The following is a 19881-nucleotide window of genomic DNA, read 5'->3' as shown; positions in this document are numbered from 1 at the left end:
TGATTTAGTGATTATATAGTATTTTGGCATTGTCATGGTAACTAAACGTTGGTTTTAAAACAAAGGTCAAGCCCCAGTGGGTGGAGACCTATGATAACACGTGCACTTTCTTTCCATTTGTCATCTTTACTAGTTCGTCTAGTTTGCTTTCTTTCTTACTATCTTTACTTACTTGGCAAGTTTGATAGAATTGAGCAAGGTCGCTCCTCAAGGTGTACAAAAGGAGTTCAAGATCTTAACTTTGAATGTTTTTTTCTTTTTTTTAAAGATGACTATTTTTACAATTCTTTCCTCCAGACAAAAAGTCCAATACAGATATATATGTGCCAACATGAATATATATTTTATGCAGTAACTTTTTTTTGCCACCTGTCCATGTTAAGGCTTTTTACATAATAGTAAATGGTAGAAAGGGAACAGCATCAGTTGAAACAAAAGTGCTACCATCCTGAATGCCCAAAACACTACACATCTGTTGATGTCATTTGTCTAACATTCTTTATCGAATCTTAGCAACATTCAATAGATGTTTTCACAAAGAATACAAAAAGAGAATGCATAAATGCACTATTTTTAGGATGTCTGGACATATTAATTAATCAGATGATGCGATGCATACTGTCATTATAATTCTAGTTTTAGTAATTATATAGTAGTTTTGGCATTGTCATGGTATTGGCAACTAAACGTTGGTTTTTTTTAAACAAGGTCAAGCCCCAGTGGTGGGGAGACCTATGATAACACGTGCACTTTCTTTTCCATTTATCATCTTTACTAGTTCGTCTAGTTTGCTTTCTTTCTTACTATCTTTACTTACTTGGCAAGTTTTATAGAATTGAGCAAGGTCGCTCCTCAAGGTGTACAAAAGGAGTTCAAGATCTTAACTTTGAATGTTTTTTCTTTTTTTTAAAGATTACTATTTTTACAATTCTTTCCTCCAGACAAAAAGTCCAATACAGATATATATGTGCCAACATGAAGTTCCATCAAACAGCATAGTTCAGAAATTAGTAAATAATGTAATATTTTAGAGTAAGAAGATGACTTGTGTGTAAAAGGATATTTCAGCCAAAAATAGGAAAATTAGTCATCATCATTTACTCACCCATGTGGTTCCAAAACTGTATGACTTTCTCTTTTTTTGCGGAACTTAAAAGTGGTTCTGAGAATTTCTTTCTTTTTCTTTTTTCTTTTTTGCCCTTTAAAAAATGATGCCGTATCTTGACATTTCATTGTGATGTCCATTTTATTTGTATAGCACCTTTCCAATACACATTGTTTCAAAGCAGCTTTACAGAAATTCATACTTGTTTATAATACATTGTGTGTGTGTGTGTGTGTGTGTGTGTGTGTGTGTGTGTGTGTGTGTGTGTGTGTGTGTGTGTGTGTGTGTGTGTTATAGTCCTGTTTTAGCACAATTCATGCCGTAATACTTTTATCTTCAGTGTGAAAGCCACTATGGCAAAAATCCTGTTTTATGTTGGATAATGGAGAGAAAAAAAAATATTAATTGTCAGTTTATAAGCTATGTTACCATATTGATTGATCAGTAAAATAAAGGATTAAGTGTATTTGCAGTTCATCCACAAATTAATAAAAAAATGCAGATACATGCGATTCGTCCATCGTTATCAACGAAGATCTCATTCACACATGAAGGGAAGACATTTAACTATGAAATTTGACATTTTCATGAAAATGATGAGACCAATGGTCCACAATGCCTCCATACCTAGCTTTAGTTTGAAACAAATGACTACTTTCTTATAACTTAGAGTTTCAACCTATAAACCTTGACAAAAAGTCATCATTTCTGAGCAGGAACTTGTGTGATGTCGCTAGAGAAATGAACTTCCCTCTAAAATCAGTTTCCTGGAATAAGTCACATTTGGTTTATGGCTTGTTTAGTACATTCCCTTTTTGGCCCAAATGTTGTATATATATTATATATATTAATAATAATATAGAGTCTATATTTATATATCTATATAGATATTAAATGAATTAGTTGGAAGTTGGAAGAAGACAACTGTAGTTTTATCCCCACCCCTTTAGTAATGATAATTGAGCGGTACATCGTATGTTGCTCACGGATTATTTACAATGTTATATCATGGTGGCGTGTTACCACAATGACCAATATATTATAACAACAGTTGATACCAACAGGGTAATGGAATACCATGCCAACAATGGTAATGACAATATACCCAAACGATAGTAATGGACACTATACCAACGATGGTAAAAAAAACACTGAGCACATATTAACACATGAGCGGAGTACAAATCAATTTAACTACAAGTAAACATAAATAAACAATTGCAACAGTTGTAATGGACATAATACCAAACGATTGTAAGGAAACACGGAGCACATGTTTTCACACTCCTGAGACAGAATACAACAGCAATTTAAATTAAATACCTCATACTCTGTATTTTAACCAGACCCAATGTTATATAACAGTTTAAAATTGATGAATATTTTGCATTGCTTCTGTTGCAAGTCCAGTTTGTTCCAGAGTTGTTCCACTCCACATACAGACCACACAATAATAATTTACGAGTTTTTGGGCCTCGGTAAATGAAAAATGTCCAAGCCTCTCAGTTATGAGCTCGCCACTGGAGTTTTAAAAACGTTGTAAGTTAGGCGTATAATGTTGTTAAATGCTTTATATAAGACTATTGATGTATTATATTTTACAAGATCATTCAAATTTTATCTATTTGGTGGAACAAGGTTTAAATGTAAATATTCCGTTATTCTGTTTAAATTACTACAGCATGAGAGAAAACAAAATTCCTCTTTTTAAGGAAAGTGTTTTCCAATTCAGTTCCTCGTAGTGATGACTAAATCTGACTGGACCGGTTTAATCTTTTGTCATTACAACATTCACTGTACCTCACTTAGTTCTGTGTTTATGTAGTAAAAGGATGAGTAATTTGTCGTCTTATATAAGAACCTGTTAGGACTTCCATTCCATTCGTTCTTTCAGTTGGATGGAAACAGTCATTGAGGAGAGACTCTAGATCCCGGAGGACAGAGGTAAAGTCACGTGCTCTTCTTTGTATTCTGTTCTGTAGTTCTACACTCTATTCATTAGTACTGTGAGTCAGTTATCTACAAATGTTCTCACACCAGAATGTAACTTTAATCTGTGATCAAAAATAACTTCCAATGTATTCTTATACAGTATATACTATATATATATATATTCTATATATATTATTATAGTCTTATATATCATATATGATATTGATACACAGAAATTCAATAAGCGAAATACTAGTCTTTACTGGTCTTTATTCTGTCATAATTTTCTGTGTGATTTACTGAAATCTACTTTAACCACTGTCATTCTTATCTTTTTTGTTCAACGGTTGGACGGACTCATTAGAATAACCTTGTTTCACTTCAAGGTACAACTACGTAGTTGGAAAACTCCTGCTGTGGTATTTATTATCATGGTAGGTCATGGAAAGTAAGTGGATCAGATTTCAAATTTTCACAATGTAGTGCTCGTAATTGTGTTACTTAATCACTTTACAACAATGTTGTAGGCAGAGTGTGTTTAAAGTTTTAAACTTACTACGTGTTCAAGTGTGTAGAACAGTGGGAACACATCGTCGGCCTAGACGGGCTGAATCACCTCGGTTCCTCGCCCCCCAAGCCCATAGCTGCGGCAACAAACACACGGGGGCTGCATTACTTGGGGGCGGGGGGCGGTCTAGCACCCACATTGCCCCGTGGGGGGCGCCACAGAGACAAGTAACGTTGTGGTCAGGGTTATGCAGAAGAAGTTATTGTTCGCCAAATGAATCCTCGGAAGCGACCGGCTCTGCTGTGACATGGGCTCCATGTACACGTCTGAATATTTGACTAATACCATCTGAATTTGTTCAGGAACAATAGCTGTTTTTAATCTCTTCCTCTTTTCATGTATTTTTCTTCAGGGTATCAGTTGGTTAGAGAAGTACTGCTCTAGATTTCTATGTCATCTCAATGTGAGGAATGTGAGAATGGGACATACCTAGACAAGATGAACTATTTCCCAAACTGCTTCAGATGCGAGAAATGCACCAAGAGACGTATGATACAGTTTCATTTCCTTTCATGACTTCTGTAATGAATTTAACATTTAAATTACATATATATTTTACATATTTTGCTTTGAGGATTTTTGTTTTAGATGTTCACTCTTTGTTCTTTGACTGCTTCATGATGACGAATCGCGGTGGTGATTTCTATGCACCCCAAAATAACACCGTGTGTGGATGTCAGTCTGGATACTTCAAAAGTTCTTTGATAGCATTTCATGGGAGTGTACACCCTTGAACCTTATTTTCCTTTAAAAATTATTTGAAGGTTAGCCTGAAGTATGACCGAAAGAACAAAACAAAAATGTAGTTCTTGTGAGATGAGACTGAGTCAGAATGTATGGAATCTACTTTCCCTTTATTTTCAGCATAAGATGTAGTCTTATGTAGTGGGGATGTTGTGGCTAGTGGTTAGAGTTTGACTCCCTAACCCTAGGGTTGTGGGGATTAGTCTCGGGCGGCAATACCCGCGACTGAGGTGCCCATGAGCAAGGCACCGAACCCCAACTGCTCCCGGGGCGAATAAATGGGTGCCCACTGCTCGGTGTGTGTTCACTACTGTGTGTGTGCACTTGGGATGGGTTAAATGCAGGCGAATTCTGGTATGTGTCACCATACTTGGCTGTATGTCATGTCACTTTCACTTTCACTAATAAAGCACAATGTATTAAGTTTTTTAGTATTGGGGTGACCTGTTGTAAACAATCTACTACTGTGTTTCTCTTGACTGGTAGTTCATAGTTTTTGTTGTAGTAAAGCCTTTACTATAATTATAAAATATCCACCTTCAGGTCATGGAACATGTATCCTAATAGCACATAAGGTTTGTACTCTAAATGAAAGAGTCTTTCTTCACAGTTTCGCAAACGAATATAATTTTTGTCATTAAAGGTAAGTAAAATGATAATCTCTCAGTGTTTACTTGGTTTTCTTTGTTTGGGAAGCAGTGCTCGATTATTGATAAAGTAACGTAAAACAGGTGCAACAGGTTTTTTTTTTCTTCACCTAAAAGATATATTCTGTTTTATTAACCGGAATGCTTTATTATGCTTTACTTTACATTAAGATAGACCATTGCTATAAATAAACTAATATAATATCGGTCAGGGAGTATGTATTTCTGTATGGGTGAATTAGTCAAATCAGAACTGTTTCTACCAGAGCTGTGATTCTTATCGTTTTAATGCTTGTCTCGTGGCAGAAGGGCGGTCACCATGTCTACACCTGACCGTGCTGGACTGACCCACTGTAAGTTTGTGCTGGTGTTTGCAGTCCTTATGGATCTTCTCGGGGTGTCTGCTCTTCTGATCGGCGTCTTCGTGCCGCTTGAGGTCGGGGGTCTCGACTTTGGTGATCTGTTGGTGTATTCGGGAGCTTTGCTGGTGTTGATGTCTATAGGGGGCTGGGTCATGTGGTACAGTGGGAATATTGAGGGTCTGAAATCAGGGACTGAGCTGACACAGAAAAGCAACGCCGTGGACCGGCTCGTTCGCACCCTGAGCCGCCGCATACGGAAGCCCCACCGCGGCCACAGCCACACCCTGACCCCTGGGCACGGCCGAGAGCGCACACAAAGAGCAAACAAGACCAAAATATCAGTTGGAAAAGAAAGAAAATGGAACTGTAAGGCCTGGATGAAGGCTGACAGATACAGTATGATTGTTACAATGTGGCGTTTGTTACTAATACTACAAAAACTATGAAATTGCTTTTACTTTACTGTAGTGCATGCATGTACATTGAGTTTTTTTTTTTTTTTTTGTATACGTAATTCTGTATTTCTTTTTTGCAGCAAGCAAAACTTTTATATAAATATATCTTCTGTTGTGCAAACACTTGGATGATTAATTTTCAAGCACTGATACATTTTTCATAATTTAAAATCAAACATGCAGCATTGGTGCTTTATTTTGAAACAATACTGACTCTTTTTCAGAACAAAATTCAACACAATTTATAATTGGAGTGAAAATGTATTTACAAAAGTTGCACATTTTCATAACATTTTCCAGTTAACAGAACATTGTCACCTTTTCTGTCTCACTTATTAAATAGTTAGAGCCACACATTCAAAAAATACTGCAAAAAAATGATTTCACAACAAATAACTTAGAAACCAATAACAAATAATAATAAAATGAAAAATAAAACCTCACCATAGACACCAAACCTAAAGAAAACTACCCTTTTTGTTCAGATTGAAGTATGCACTATAGTTATCAAGGTCACAGAATGCAGGTAGTGTGTCAGTCTTGGTCAGTTTCTTGTCATTTTGATGTTACTGTTCTTTGTGCGAGTTTCCAGTTGATCTAGTGCATGACAAGCACCCAACAGACTATTTTTGAAAATACTTAATGTCATTACCAGCAGCATATCAGTTGAATCACTCCTCATGATTTAAAATAAAAAATAATAAAATAATATATTAATAGTTCCTGGCCTAACATTACAATTACAACCCATCTTTGTTCCAGCATTTAGGATGATTGTGTACAATTAAAAAAAAAAAAAAAAAAAAAAACACTGGTCAAAGACAAGGCAGAATTTGAAAACACACACTAAGGCACACTGGAGAGAAGTCTGTGGAGCAGTTATGGGACTTAAAAAAAAATGCAATGTCATTTAAAGTCAGTTCAACTAAAATGAAAGTGCAGAATGAAGATCTGTAGGTCCAAAATTAAATTTCTTAGAACTCTTAATTCTTTACTTTGACTTTAGCCCTTTACTTCCCTTTGGGAGCATCTATAGAAGGGGGACAGGAGAAAAGTAATGCATTGTTCTGTAGTACGCTCAATCTTCTCCTGATAGAGCTCGAAGACTGTTTGTGTGAACAGCTGAAGTGCTTTCAGAGCGCAGGGCTTGGGACGGAGGGGGTGGGGCTCTGCCAAATAATCATGTGACTTCGTTCTGATCTCTGTAGGACAGACTCACTGGCCCCATCACTTCCATCATCTCCTAAAGCAGAACAGAATAGTGCATTTAATTATATTCTTATCTCATTGGAAAAATAAAAAATATATATATAAAGTTGTGGCATAATAACGGTGCCAAAAGGAAAGTCACACCAATTCGGAAGTTGATGTATCCTTCCCCGCCACTGAGAATGAGCTGAGAGGTAGTAGCAGCGCCATCTGCTGAATTAGAGGAACTACGGCAGCCTGCATTAGTTAGAAAAAAAGATCAAAAAGAAACTTCTTCCCAATACTGATCTTCCATCTACTGTTACTGAATATAAACAATATTTGTTTCGAACCTGGAGCAGAAATGATGAATTTAACTGCTTGTCGATGGCCATGGAAACAGAGCTGAGCTGAAGCAAGAGAGCAGTATGGTATAGAGCAGGACTCTGAAGCTGACAAAAAAACAGAAAACAAAACAGTGTAGATCAAAAAATGTAGAAGTTTCACAATTCAAAACCATTTAAGAATAGTTCATTTTAACTAGGGGAAAAAAAACACTCACTGAGGGACAGTGGAACTGAGAAGATTGCGCCACTTCCTGTTCCCACCCACAACCGCCCACTGACCCCAGACATGGCTGTGATCTGAAGAGGAGAGAGGGACAGGAAATGCAGAGCCTGCGAAATGGAGAGATCCAGGAAGATTAAAAAGAAAAATTCCCATACAACATAATCATCTGTCACTTTAATTCACTTTTAATGCATCCTTGCTGAATAAAGAAAAGAAACCCTCACTACTGCTTTGGAATAGTAGACACCCATGCATGTAAAATTCAATAAATTACCCATATTAATGAATAAATACAAATCAAATACCTAAGGCTTTAGTCACTACGGACGATAAATCTACTTCCTGTAGAGGACGGCCAGTTGTCCAATCAAAAAGCCTAAGAATTGGATCCAAACGGCAGGCGGCCCAAACGCCACTTCCTGCTGCGCACAGAAAACGCACCTGCTGCTCACTTCGCTCAGACACTGTGAACGATTTCTAAATGGACAGAAAGAGAAACGTGAATGAGTGAGGGTTGTAAAGCACAAGAAGAATCTTGTCAATCTTTTCCATCAGAGACCAACCTCTACTTTCCGAATTTTCACACTGATCATGTAAACTTTATTCCAGTAGCCCACCCAAAGACAGCCCTCTTTTGCTAGGCAGCAGCGAACGGGCTGCAAAGGCGGCGTGCCGAGCGAAAGCACCTCCTGAGACTGAAGATCCCAGATGCCTAGAAAAATGATCATTACAAGTCATAAGTAAAATGTGTATCTTAAAAAAAAACACACCCAAGCAGACTAAACCACAAAAACACACACCTGAACTGTGGGTGAAGAATGCAAGCGTCCCATTGGCCAAGCCAGCGATCACCTCGCCCTGAGAATACCTTTACATACAAGAGGAATTCCATCAGAAACCTCAGGAATTTCATTTACACCACAGATGACATAAGCTGACAGATATTCACTAACGTCAGAGAGTGAACCCCCTCAGAAAGACTGACAGACTGCAGACAGCGGCGCCTGGAGCTGGAGGACGAATGAATCAGCACACTGCAAGAAAGCAACATGAGCACTTGAAACCCATACAGCAAAAAAAGAAAAACTGTGTGTATATATATTATATATACAGTGTACACACACACACACACACACACACACACACATATATATATATATATATAGGAAGAGTTCAGGTAACTGTTTTTAAAAATGTAAACATGTTTTTTCTGTAAACTAAACTATGCATAAAAATTTAATAATTAATGTTAGGGATAAAACCTTCTGAAATAAGATTAAATAAATAAGAATGGCATGCCTCACCCTCCATCCAGTGTTCCAATCCACACAGTTCCTGCAGTATCTCCTAACACAAGCACAGACATAATTGAAATGACATTCAGTAAAACACATACTCTTATTTGAAGAAAAATGCCATGAAAGGTTAATAATGCAGCTAAAGTATTTCAAAGTTTTGTGATGGGTAAAGTGAAGAAAATACCAAAGAAGGATCTTGCTGAGATACTTTAAATAAATTCTGAGGAGATTGATTTTGTCATTCAAATAACTGTAAACTTCATAAACCTGTTTAAGGAGTTTTCTCAGTGTGTTGACTTTCTATGCCTTTAGCACAAAAATAACTGCATTTATAATCAAAATTTGTCAATTGACAAAATGCATGCAAGCGTTATATATATTGTTACTACTTCAGGTCAAATACTATGTTGCAGTGAGTGATGAGAGGTCTCTTGGCAAGGACCACTGACCCATGCTGTGGTCAGTTACATTTTACACAATTTTTTTTTGTTGGCTTTAAATAAAAGTAAAATAGCTTGATAGGCTTAACACAGTAAGAAGGACCAAATATGTTTTTAATTTAAGTTACGATGATCTGGAAAATACAGTATGTACACTACAGTGGAAAAAGTTTGGGTTCATCTTTTATTCAAAAAGGATGCATTAAATTGGTTGAGTGACAGTAAAGTCTTTTACATTGTTACACAAAATTATTTTAAATAAATGCTGTTTTTCTGAACTTTCTATTCATTAAAAATACTGAGGGGGAAAAATAGTATAGCAGTTTCCAAAATATTAAGCAGTAAAAATTGTTTTCAATATTGATAATTGTAAAAAAAAAAAAAGTTTTTTCAACAACAAATCAACATAACAGAATCAGCATCATTCTATCATGCCACTGAAGACTGGATTAATGACTGCTGAAAATACAGCTTTGCCATCTCAGGAATAAATAATTCCAAAATACATTAAAATAGAAAACAGTTAATAATATGTCAACATATTACTGTTTTACTGTATTTTTCATCAAATAATTGCAGCCTTGGTGAGCATAAGATCCACCTACTTCTTTCATATACATTTAAATACATCTTACCAGCTCCAAACGTTTGAATGGTAGTGTACTTTAAAAATGCAAGAAGAAAAATCAGTATTTTTCCTCCTTGCAAACAGCCTACATTTTAAAGTATGCTTGAGTAATACTCAAGAAAAGCACAAATTCCTCTAGATAATACTTAAGTACGATTACTCAGATATCACCCCCGACATCAGAAGTCTTACACAATCATCACTGATCCAGCTGTGAACACCTGGGTAAATTCTACAAAGCTGCAGAGCTCAGACTGACCAGTAGGGGGCACAGCACAGCATGCATAAGGCAGGGGACGTGGGAGGGAGGCTGAACTGATCCAGAATGGTATTGGAGCGAGCCGGGTCAATCACTGTGACATCACTGCTGGAAGCAGGTCCCGTGACGGCCCACACAGAACACTGAGGATGGGAGGCAGCGTGTGAAATGCTTACAACCATGAATGACAAGATGCAACATGGTAATTACATGAAGATGGTGGTTACATGCATTTTTGGACAAGAAAACAACCTGTTCTGTAATACAAGGTTCCCACATTGACGGAAAACCTGAAAATATGAGGGAAATTTAAAACTGGGATTTCCAGTCCTGGGAAAGTACAATTTTATTCTAGTTATGCTTGGCTCTAAAATATTTAATTGGCTAGAAATTGCTTATTATGAGTGTAATGTGTATGAAATTCTTTTTAAAAAGCAGTAATCGACCAGTAATGCATTGGTCAGAAGGTGTGGGAACCCTGTACATGTTAATTAGCTGTAAAATACTGTTAAAGTTTGTTGAACGTACCGTCTGCTCTCCTGAAATCTCTGGAGGAACTGCGACAGCACATGTGAGCTGTAAAAGATGAAACATTTATTAATCAACATCCTTTAAATCCCCGACCTTGATCTCCACTGGCTAAAGTCAGAACAGATCACTTCCTCTTCAGGTTACGCATAAGTAAATATATATATATATATATATATATATATATATATATAATATATATATATATATATATATATATATATATATATATATATATATATATATATATATATATATATACACATATATATACATACACACACACACACACTGTATGTGTGTGTTTTTGTATTTTTTTTATTATTAAAATAATAATAATAATAATAATATTAATGTATATAAATAATTATAATGTATTTAACTGTATATTTACCATCTGGGAATTTCGGTGTCATTTATCTGTAAGGAAAGCCTGAAACTAATGCAATACAAATCTAATAAAAATAAAAATCTAAAATAAAATAAAATAAAATAAAATATGAATATTAGATTAAATGCTTCAAATAATAATTTAAAAAAAAAAAACTTTAAAATTAGAAAATGTTACTGAATTAACTGAAATAAGTAAGGGATAGTTCACCCAACTAACACTGAAATTAAAATAAATAATAGCTTAATATAAATATAAAAAAAACCTAACAAAAATGAATAAAAAATTAAACAGACAAACTGATAAACATAAAACTAAAACAAAACAATTAAAATGAAAAATGAATAAAAAAGGCTAATTCAAAACAATAATAATTACTATAATAGTATATCCAGAATACTAAAATAACACTGGATGACTGTTCAGGGAGTCTCACCTTCGCTGTAGCATCTCTCTGGTCCAGCAGTCTCAGCTGGATGAGGACGGGCACATCTTTGGGCTCCGGAGGGAGTTCAGAGTCCTGTTCCACACAAACACACACACTTTCAGAAACAACTGACTAACAGATTAATAATTCCATCCATTATTTGTAGATATTATTCATAGGCACACTGGGACTATCTATGTTTCAAATGCCCGTTAGGGTGTAGACGGCTCTATACCTGGTGCTCTAGATAACAAGATATAGATGTGTGTTTACCTTTATGTTTGTAACACCGAGAGGCATGCTCCAGCCATGGAGCTGTTTTTTACCCAGAGTACCCCACACATGAGAACGGATCTCCCTGTACAACTCTCTTTTCCTTAACCTGGGAGAACTTCTGCACAAGAAACAAATCATTCATTATTTGAACAAACTGTAATAATGAAAAGCATAAGAAACTGAGGATATGTGTGTGTGTGTGTGTGTGTGTATACTGTTGTTCAAAAGTTTGGGTCAGTAAATTAAATTGATTAAAAGTGACAAAGACTTCATAATGTTAAAAAATTGAATATCAGCATTTTAAAATTATTTCTGAATGATCTTGAGACATTGAAGACTGTAGTAATGGCTGCTGAAAATTCAGCTTTGTCATCAAGGAATAAATTACATTTGAAAATATGTTAACATAAAACAGTTACGGTTTTATAATAATATTGTTTTACTATATTTTTATCAAATAAATGCATCCTTGGTGAGCACAAAAGACGTCTTTCAAAAACATAAACAGATCTTACCTTTTTTTTTATCATAGTGTATATTTGAGTGAATGACATTTCTATTAATTTGTATATAACATTTAAATAAATTTGCATGACATTAAAAATGCAAATCACGCATACAATGAATTGAATGCACCTCTTCTGTAATTACACTGTATTTAATTTCTAAACTATTACTCATTTTGTTATTTTTTTCTGGGGCATAAAATCAAAAATGTAACACTGAAAAAAAAGTCTTTCAAAAGTCCTTCACTGATTATTAATATCTGAGGTCAATCGTGTAGAGTGACCTTCAGGGTCATATGTTGCAACCAATATGCAGAAAAAAAAGCATAAAACAGGAAATGACAGCCTCGTGACTGTGTGTCAATTTTCAAAAATATCAGGCAACTTAAAATTTTCTTGTAAATCAAATAAAGTTTTTAAGAACCATAAAAAACTAACATGAATACAAAGTGTACATTTATGTACTTATTAACTTGGCACACGAATACACAGAAAAATAACTATCATGGCTTTCAATTAACAGGTATTTAAAACTACTAATGCAAGAGGACTCACTCTGTTTGGGGTGATTTTCTAGAGAGTTGCTGTGGAGACCCCACTGGTGTTTGTGCAGAAACTGGTGTGGGAGAGATGGTTAAAGCAACAGCTGTGGCTGGAGCTAACTGACCCTTTGTCAAACCTAGAAAACGATTAAACCTGCAAGAAAATAAAGTGGTTCACAGCAGGAAATACCATGCACCAACTCACTGTTAGAGACCAGCTGTACAGTAAATAAAGTAACCTCACCTGCTCCAGACACTATCCTTCCCTTCCACAGGGGGGCGCTCTTCTTTTGTAACTCTACTGTAGAGGAGGACAGAATACATAAATCAGTGTTTGTGTATACTACAATTTTTCATGTTCTGTGTTTTAAAAAAAAGACTGGTATTTGGTTGCGCAGAGGTCATATTCCTAGGTAGTTGTGGGTATTTGCCACAATGTGGTTTCTCAGGTGCTCAGGTGCGAGAGATTTCTCTGGGAAGTTATTTACTAGTTTCATTCAAAGTTGCATATATACAGACAAGCCACATGATTTGTTGCATCATTAAAGGGTTACTCCAAATTTTGTCATTAATCACTTACCCCCATGTCGTTCCAAACCCGTAAAAGCTCCGTTCATCTTCGGAACACAATTTAAGATATTTTGGATGAAAACCGGGAGGCCTGTGACTGTCCCATAGACTACCAAATAAATAACAGTGTCAAGGTCCAGGAAAGTATGAAAAGCATCGTCAGAATAGTCCATCTGCCATCAGTGATTCAACCATAACGTTATGAAGTGACGAGAATACTTTTTCTTTGTCTCTCCAAATCAGCGTAGTGCCATTTTGGCAAATCTGAGCAGTACGCAGATGGCATACACTCTTCTGTGTCAGCCGCGCTGCAACGATGCGCTGTTTTCTTTCAAACCAAAGCGTAAATACGCATAAAAACCGTATCACTGTTGCACGGCTTATACAGAAGAGCGTAAACTGCCTGCGTACTGCTCAGAATTGCTAAAATGGCGCTACACTGATTTGGACAGACACAGAGGAGAGAAATTGTTGTCGTTATTTTTGTTTTCTTCGTGTACAAAAAGTATTCTTGTCACTTCATAACGTTACGGTTGAATCACTGATGGCAGATGGAGTATTCTGACGATGCTTTTCATACTTTCCTGGACCTTGACACTGTTATTTATTTGGTAGTCTATGGGACAGTCAAAGTATTCTTGTTTTTTATTCAAAATATCTTAAATTGTGTTCCGAAGATGAATGAAGCTTTTACAGGTTTGGAACGACACGGGGGTAAGCGATTAATGACAACATTTTCATTTTGGGATGGAGTATCCCTTTAATACCCATAATGCTCCACTTACGATGAAGGTGAACAGATCAGTCAGTATAAGATTCGTATCCTGGATGAGGGAATTTAACACACCTCTGAAGCTGAGAACGCCGCACAGCTTCCTGCAGCTCAAACAGTCGCTCTTTGTACTGATTCTTCTCCATGACCACCCGAGCCATTTCAGAACGAGAGAAGCGACGGAGGGAGGTAGGTAGCGAGGCCTGGAGAGAGCAAGAGAGAACGAGGCAGGAATTAGTGACTGATTTCAACGTTTCTAAGAAATAGAGGACAGTTTAATTTCCAGAATAGTGATGTGCAACTGAAATCTACCACAGACTTACATCAGGGTCCTCTGACTGGATTGTCTCAAGCTCTTTTCGTAACCTGTTTTAAAAATATAAAAAGCCATTTCATTAAAAACATACATAACAAAACACGCACAACAAACTGTTCCCTATTAATTTGAACCATTTTTTTACCGCTTGATTTCATCCTCCATCTCTTTGGTTTTTCCTTCCAGTCGGCTGATGGTTTCACGGGAAGAATCAAGCTCCATGTTCAGGGCAGATCTCTCACTGGTCAGCTCCTCAACACGGGATATAAGGGCCTTACGAGCAGCATCCACCATTTCACTGAGACAGAGACAAAGACCGGGATACACACGAGTAGAGACACAGACTTAGGAAAAGCTGAATGGTTAACACATAATATGGGGTCATGATCAGAGCCTCAACTTTGACAATAAACAGATTGATAAGAAAAACTGTATTTTATCTTACTGAGTGTGTTTCAGTTCCTCATACTGAGAAAGAATCTGCTCAAACTGGTCTGTGCTATCTGCAAACCAAACAAAAACACAAAGGTTCAACCACACACATATTTAGACAGTGATGGATCTATATTTAAGTAAAGCATAATGTAAAGTCAGTCGGTTGTTAGTGCTAAATAAACTTATTCAAATAAACAAGGGGATTTGAAATGATCCTGAAATGGTTTATTTTCCAAAAATAAAAAATTAAACACACGATCGTACCTCTGACACTGGCCCCCTGGTCGACGTTTTCTACATATTCGCTGCTGAGTTCAGATAACTCTGAAAACACAGAGTCTGTATTTCTCAACTCCCACTCCAAGCAATCAGAGTCATTATCCAGCTCTTCCTCCTCCTTCGTTTTTTCTCCATCTTTCACCTTCTGGTCTTTATCCACCTCTCTCTTATCCTCCTGGGCTTGTTTCATTTCATCAAACAAACTGGAGTTTAATTCAGAAGTTGCTGTCTTTGAACAAACAGAGGAGCTGGAGAGAGCAAAAGAGAGAGACATGAACGAAAAGACAAAAAAAATAAAGATAAAAAAGATAACATGTTTATGGGAAATAGATTAGTTATTTGTATAAAAGAAACACAATCAGATAATAACTCAGATTGTTTCTTCTCATTTTTCCATGAAGGAAAAAAATCACAATGAATCATCTAACATGACTTAAAAATAAACCAAATTAAAGAACAACAACAGGATGTTGCAGACAGTAAGAGATACAAACTCCCACTCACTTCCTGAACTCAACGTGGAAGATAAAAAAGAAAGAAAAGAAAGTCAGAAAGCTTTTGATACGTAGATGCTTAAGTCTTAAAGCACCTTTACAGTATAAAAAAAACAACTGTTTTCGATTATAATATATATTAAAATGTAATTTTTCCTGTGATAGCAAAGCTGAATTTTCATATACATCATACATATTCAATATTGTCAAAATTGCAACAGTCTAGGACAAAACAATGAGATGTTACGGCCCCTCTTTATACATTTCTGTACCTTGTTTCAATAAAGCCCTTCAAATGAGCCAGCTCAGGGGTGGAGCTTATGATGTCACTGATAAAGGACTGATCGTTACTATGGTTAGCTTTGGCATCGGTCTCTTTGCTAATTTCTGATGCAATGGAATCAGGGGCCCTGCCAGCTTTTGGATCATGCTGCAAAATAAAAAGGATGCTGTTATGAAAGTACAGACAGTTATTGTTTTATAGTAGACGTAAATGCAAAAATATGCAAAGTAATGTTTGGAGAAAATAACAAATAAATGAACCTCTTCAGTGGAGGTTTCTGTTTGACCGTGGGTAGAAACAGCTTCTGAATGTTTGCTGTGCACATGATTCCTGCAAACAAAGAGAATTGAACTGTCACATAACAGCACTCTAGTTTTTAACTTCTCAAATGCACAAGAAATTATAGTCTTTTTTTGCAAATCATGCTAAGCAAGAAGTGTGTATCACATTGTGGGATTCCATTACCTCTCAGCTCAACTCAAGAAAGGGGAAGTGTGTGTTACCTAAAAGTGAAGGCTTCACTCTCCAACTGCTTTTTCTTCTCCACCAGATCTCGGTGTGTCAATACTAACTGCATATTAAAAGAGAAGATTTAAAAAAATATATATATTTTAGCAAGAGAAGTTTAATGTAACCAACAAGCTAAAGCTAAACTAAAACAGATGCACAGACCTTGTTATGTGTGTGTTTGATTGAGTTTAGCTCTCGTGTCAGATTTGCTTTCTGCTCCTCCAAAGCCATCACTACAAATAAAAGACAATGGCTATATATTTAAAACATACATTTATATAGACCGTGCCAATGTGTCACCAGGCGGACAAAGGGGTGAAAGGTTTTATTCGGAGAGACTCACATTGATCAGCTTGCTCCCTGGCTTTCTTCTCCAGCTCTCTTTCTCTCTTTTCTCTCTCCTTTTCTCTTGCACGCATTGCCCTCCTCTCTTGCTCAAACTGGTCATCCAACTCCAAATAGCGCTGATGGTATTTAAAAGGTGCAACTTTGACATTTTCTTTCTAATTACAAAAGTTTTGCACAATGAAATACGTAATAAATATGTTTAAAATCATGCACACTCACATGAGATGGCATCAGTTAAGATATATTATTAATGGTTGACTGTGAAATGCATATTTATTTAATTTATTATTATTCTTGTTAAACTCAATGTAGTTGAATTAATAGGATGTATGTTAATTCATAATTCAATTAAATTAAAAATAAAATATTATAATGGATATTAAAAAACAATTAGTCAATTAGAAATGTGACTAATTTGAACAGAACTTATCCAGCCGGTCACAAATAGCTTTATTCTGTTCATGGAGTATTAAGCTTCCTACAAACCCATAATTCTTCAGGACAAGGGCTATTAAGGGGCCACTAACTCTGCCTATGGGTGCCGATATAAAATCCAAAACTACAGTACTCATTTAGAGCACCTAAGTTCAAGTTTAAAGTTGAAATATTTTTGGAGAAAAAAAAAATTAATAAAAGCTTAAACATTTAAAAGGTCACGAAAGACCTTCAATTCTTCCTTCACACAGTTGTCTCTCACCTCTTGGTTCTCTCTCCTCAGGGTTTTCTCATTCTGATACCTCTCCAGCAGGTCTTCTCTCTCTCCTTTCTCTTTCTCTGCCTCCTCCTCTCTCTCTCTCAGCTGAGCCCTGCAGCTCGCCAGCCCTTCCAGAACCCAGACGAGGATGGGCAGCAGGGACTCCACCACACCAGCTCCATGAGTCTCCACCACCGACTACAAAGAAACAGTCTGAATCGTATTTGTTTGCAGCGGTGTTCCCCCAACACATGTAATGCTCTTATCTTAGTGGGCAGCTGCACTCACAGGAAGAGCGCTACTTATACTTGTGCTTATAAAGGGGAAAAAATACTACGGTTCACTTCCCTTACAAAAAGTGAGCAAAACATCTGCTCTCTGAACTTAACACTTGTGAGAAGTGGCAAATGATAAAATGCCTCTAAAGATCCTGTTTACACCGAGAACAGCAATGTTCTGTTTATTATAAATGTGATTTGAAGTTGTCATCTAAAAACTTTAAATGCTCGAGCTCCTTGAAGTCGAGTAGATCCTGACTGTCAATGTTTTTATCATTCATCAGCTGGAAAAAGAGTTCTGAAAGTGATTCCGACAATCTGTTATTATCGATATATTTCCCTATTCTCACAGAATTAGAACGAGTTTTAAACCTATCGTTCTCATGATATTTATCATCGTTGGTGTGAACAGGCCTTGAGAGTTATTTTAAGTGGTGGGTGAATAAAGGTGGATATTCTGAATTGGTTACCTGCAGCTCCGAATACAGTTTCCCCGCCTCCTCGCTCACGATGTCTGGATCCAGCTCCAGTTCTCCACTTCCACAAAGAGCACTTTCACCATAATCCATGTTCCACAGCTCTCCGTTCTCTGACCGGCTTATTTAATATCACTTTAATTTGACTGTACCCCCAGTTTTGCTATTCAACCTAAACCTCTTCCTTTTTTATCACACCGTTTTCACTACCTTAAAATGGATTCAGCGTGTACTAAAACAAGCATGAAAATAGTATGGTAGTGTGTTAGGGACAGCATGAGCATCCAATGAAATATCTCTTCTTGCCCCTATAAATATCTACCTGAGAAGCAAAACTATTTTCTTAAGCCACATGGTATTTCCAGTTAATTCCTCCTCTTCCATGCTTCTCGTTTTCTGTTTCAAATTCATTTTCAAAAACGAAACTGACTGAAGTCATCGGAGTTAGTCGGCACTGTTCATGTCTGGAGGTGTTCTGGTGTCCATTCTGGTGGAATACAAAAGGGTAGTAACATGCATTAGTACAAACCATTTTGAACACCTTGTCATTTATGCACTATTAATAACCCACACTGACAGCAAGACTACTTGGACTATTCAAGTGAACCATAAAATGTGGAAACCAGTCACACAACCTAAAGTATGTTTCTCTAATATGTTTACATAAATGTTAACAGATTTATGTTTATCTTGTATGTTTTCATGATTGTTTACTGAAATACGTGATAAGCTCAGCTATCTGTTTTTGTTTTTTTTTTTTTTCCATAGATATGTAAATATATTTTTTTTATATTCTTTGTCTAGTTCACCCCAAAATAGCGAACAAGCTAGTGCATAAGTTATTTAAACGACAAACTTAAAATAAATACAACGTCATGCAAATTTGTGCACATACTGTACGCACATGCATAAGCACGCACACACATTTATTGCCCCATAAAGGCAAACACGTCTCTCAGACTCTAAGAAACATTAGCGCATGAATAGAAAGTACAAAAATAAACTTTAATTTTCACCAGAAAGGCAAATAAACTTTGCGTGACGTCGGCAAACACCTTGAACGCTGCCTGTGCCTGCATTGACACTAAAATTAGCGGTACATTTCACCACTGAACGATTATTTATTGTGATTATAGCATATTTATCAACTCACCTTTACATATTAGTGAGGCTCGGACACCATGTCTATAAATTCATGCGAATGAAATTCAAGTCCTTCGCTTTAGAAACGATATCTATTACTCTAAACCAGGTTAAAGAAGGAGGCGCGGTTAGAGCGTCAGCGGTTTGAGTGACGTTAGTCTGGACCTATCAAAAAGAAGATCGCTGAATGAGAACCAATAAGTATGCAGAAGCGACGGGGGATGGGCGGGGTTTCTCCGACGAGAAATGAAAACTTTCCTGAAACTTGACCATTGACACGTGATGGCTCAGACTTATCATGTGACTTCTGGTTAGAAAAACAAACACACCTGGCGAAATAATTCACATTCCTGTGTGTGTTTAAAAGGTTTTAGAAAATCAAAGGTTGAACGGTTTTATCTTGACCGAGTTTACCAC

General features: G+C 36.5%; 2 protein-coding genes across 2 annotated transcripts; one reads left to right on the top strand and one right to left on the bottom strand.

Annotated features, from left to right (window-relative positions):
• Positions 1–4921: 4921 nt before the first annotated feature.
• LOC109073000 (transmembrane protein 238-like) lies at positions 4922–5810 on the top strand. Its single transcript, XM_042741884.1, has 2 exons — positions 4922–4992; positions 5303–5810. The coding sequence occupies exon 2, from the start codon at positions 5316–5318 to the stop codon at positions 5802–5804; it is 489 nt and encodes a 162-aa protein (XP_042597818.1). The 5' UTR covers positions 4922–4992; positions 5303–5315; the 3' UTR covers positions 5805–5810.
• A 265-nt stretch (positions 5811–6075) lies between these two features.
• LOC109105732 (C-Jun-amino-terminal kinase-interacting protein 4-like) lies at positions 6076–19632 on the bottom strand. Its single transcript, XM_042740542.1, is given in 29 exon segments — positions 6076–7056; positions 7167–7259; positions 7355–7453; positions 7564–7678; positions 7866–8048; positions 8135–8283; positions 8372–8439; positions 8525–8605; positions 8876–8918; positions 10197–10215; positions 10217–10339; positions 10725–10772; positions 11552–11635; positions 11816–11936; positions 12880–13020; positions 13111–13164; positions 14284–14411; positions 14532–14574; positions 14670–14822; positions 14970–15027; positions 15224–15486; positions 16005–16162; positions 16276–16345; positions 16519–16586; positions 16688–16758; positions 16869–16989; positions 17571–17765; positions 18316–18808; positions 19475–19632. Coding segments are annotated over 28 exon segments (2958 nt in total). The 5' UTR covers positions 18415–18808; positions 19475–19632; the 3' UTR covers positions 6076–6946.
• Between the last annotated feature and the right edge of the window lie 249 nt (positions 19633–19881).

This window comes from Cyprinus carpio, chromosome B16 (assembly GCF_018340385.1).
Source record: "Cyprinus carpio isolate SPL01 chromosome B16, ASM1834038v1, whole genome shotgun sequence".
NCBI lineage: Eukaryota > Metazoa > Chordata > Actinopteri > Cypriniformes > Cyprinidae > Cyprinus > Cyprinus carpio.
The sequence above is the reverse complement of the archived record's forward strand: the minus strand, read 5'-3'. Positions and strand labels throughout refer to the sequence as shown.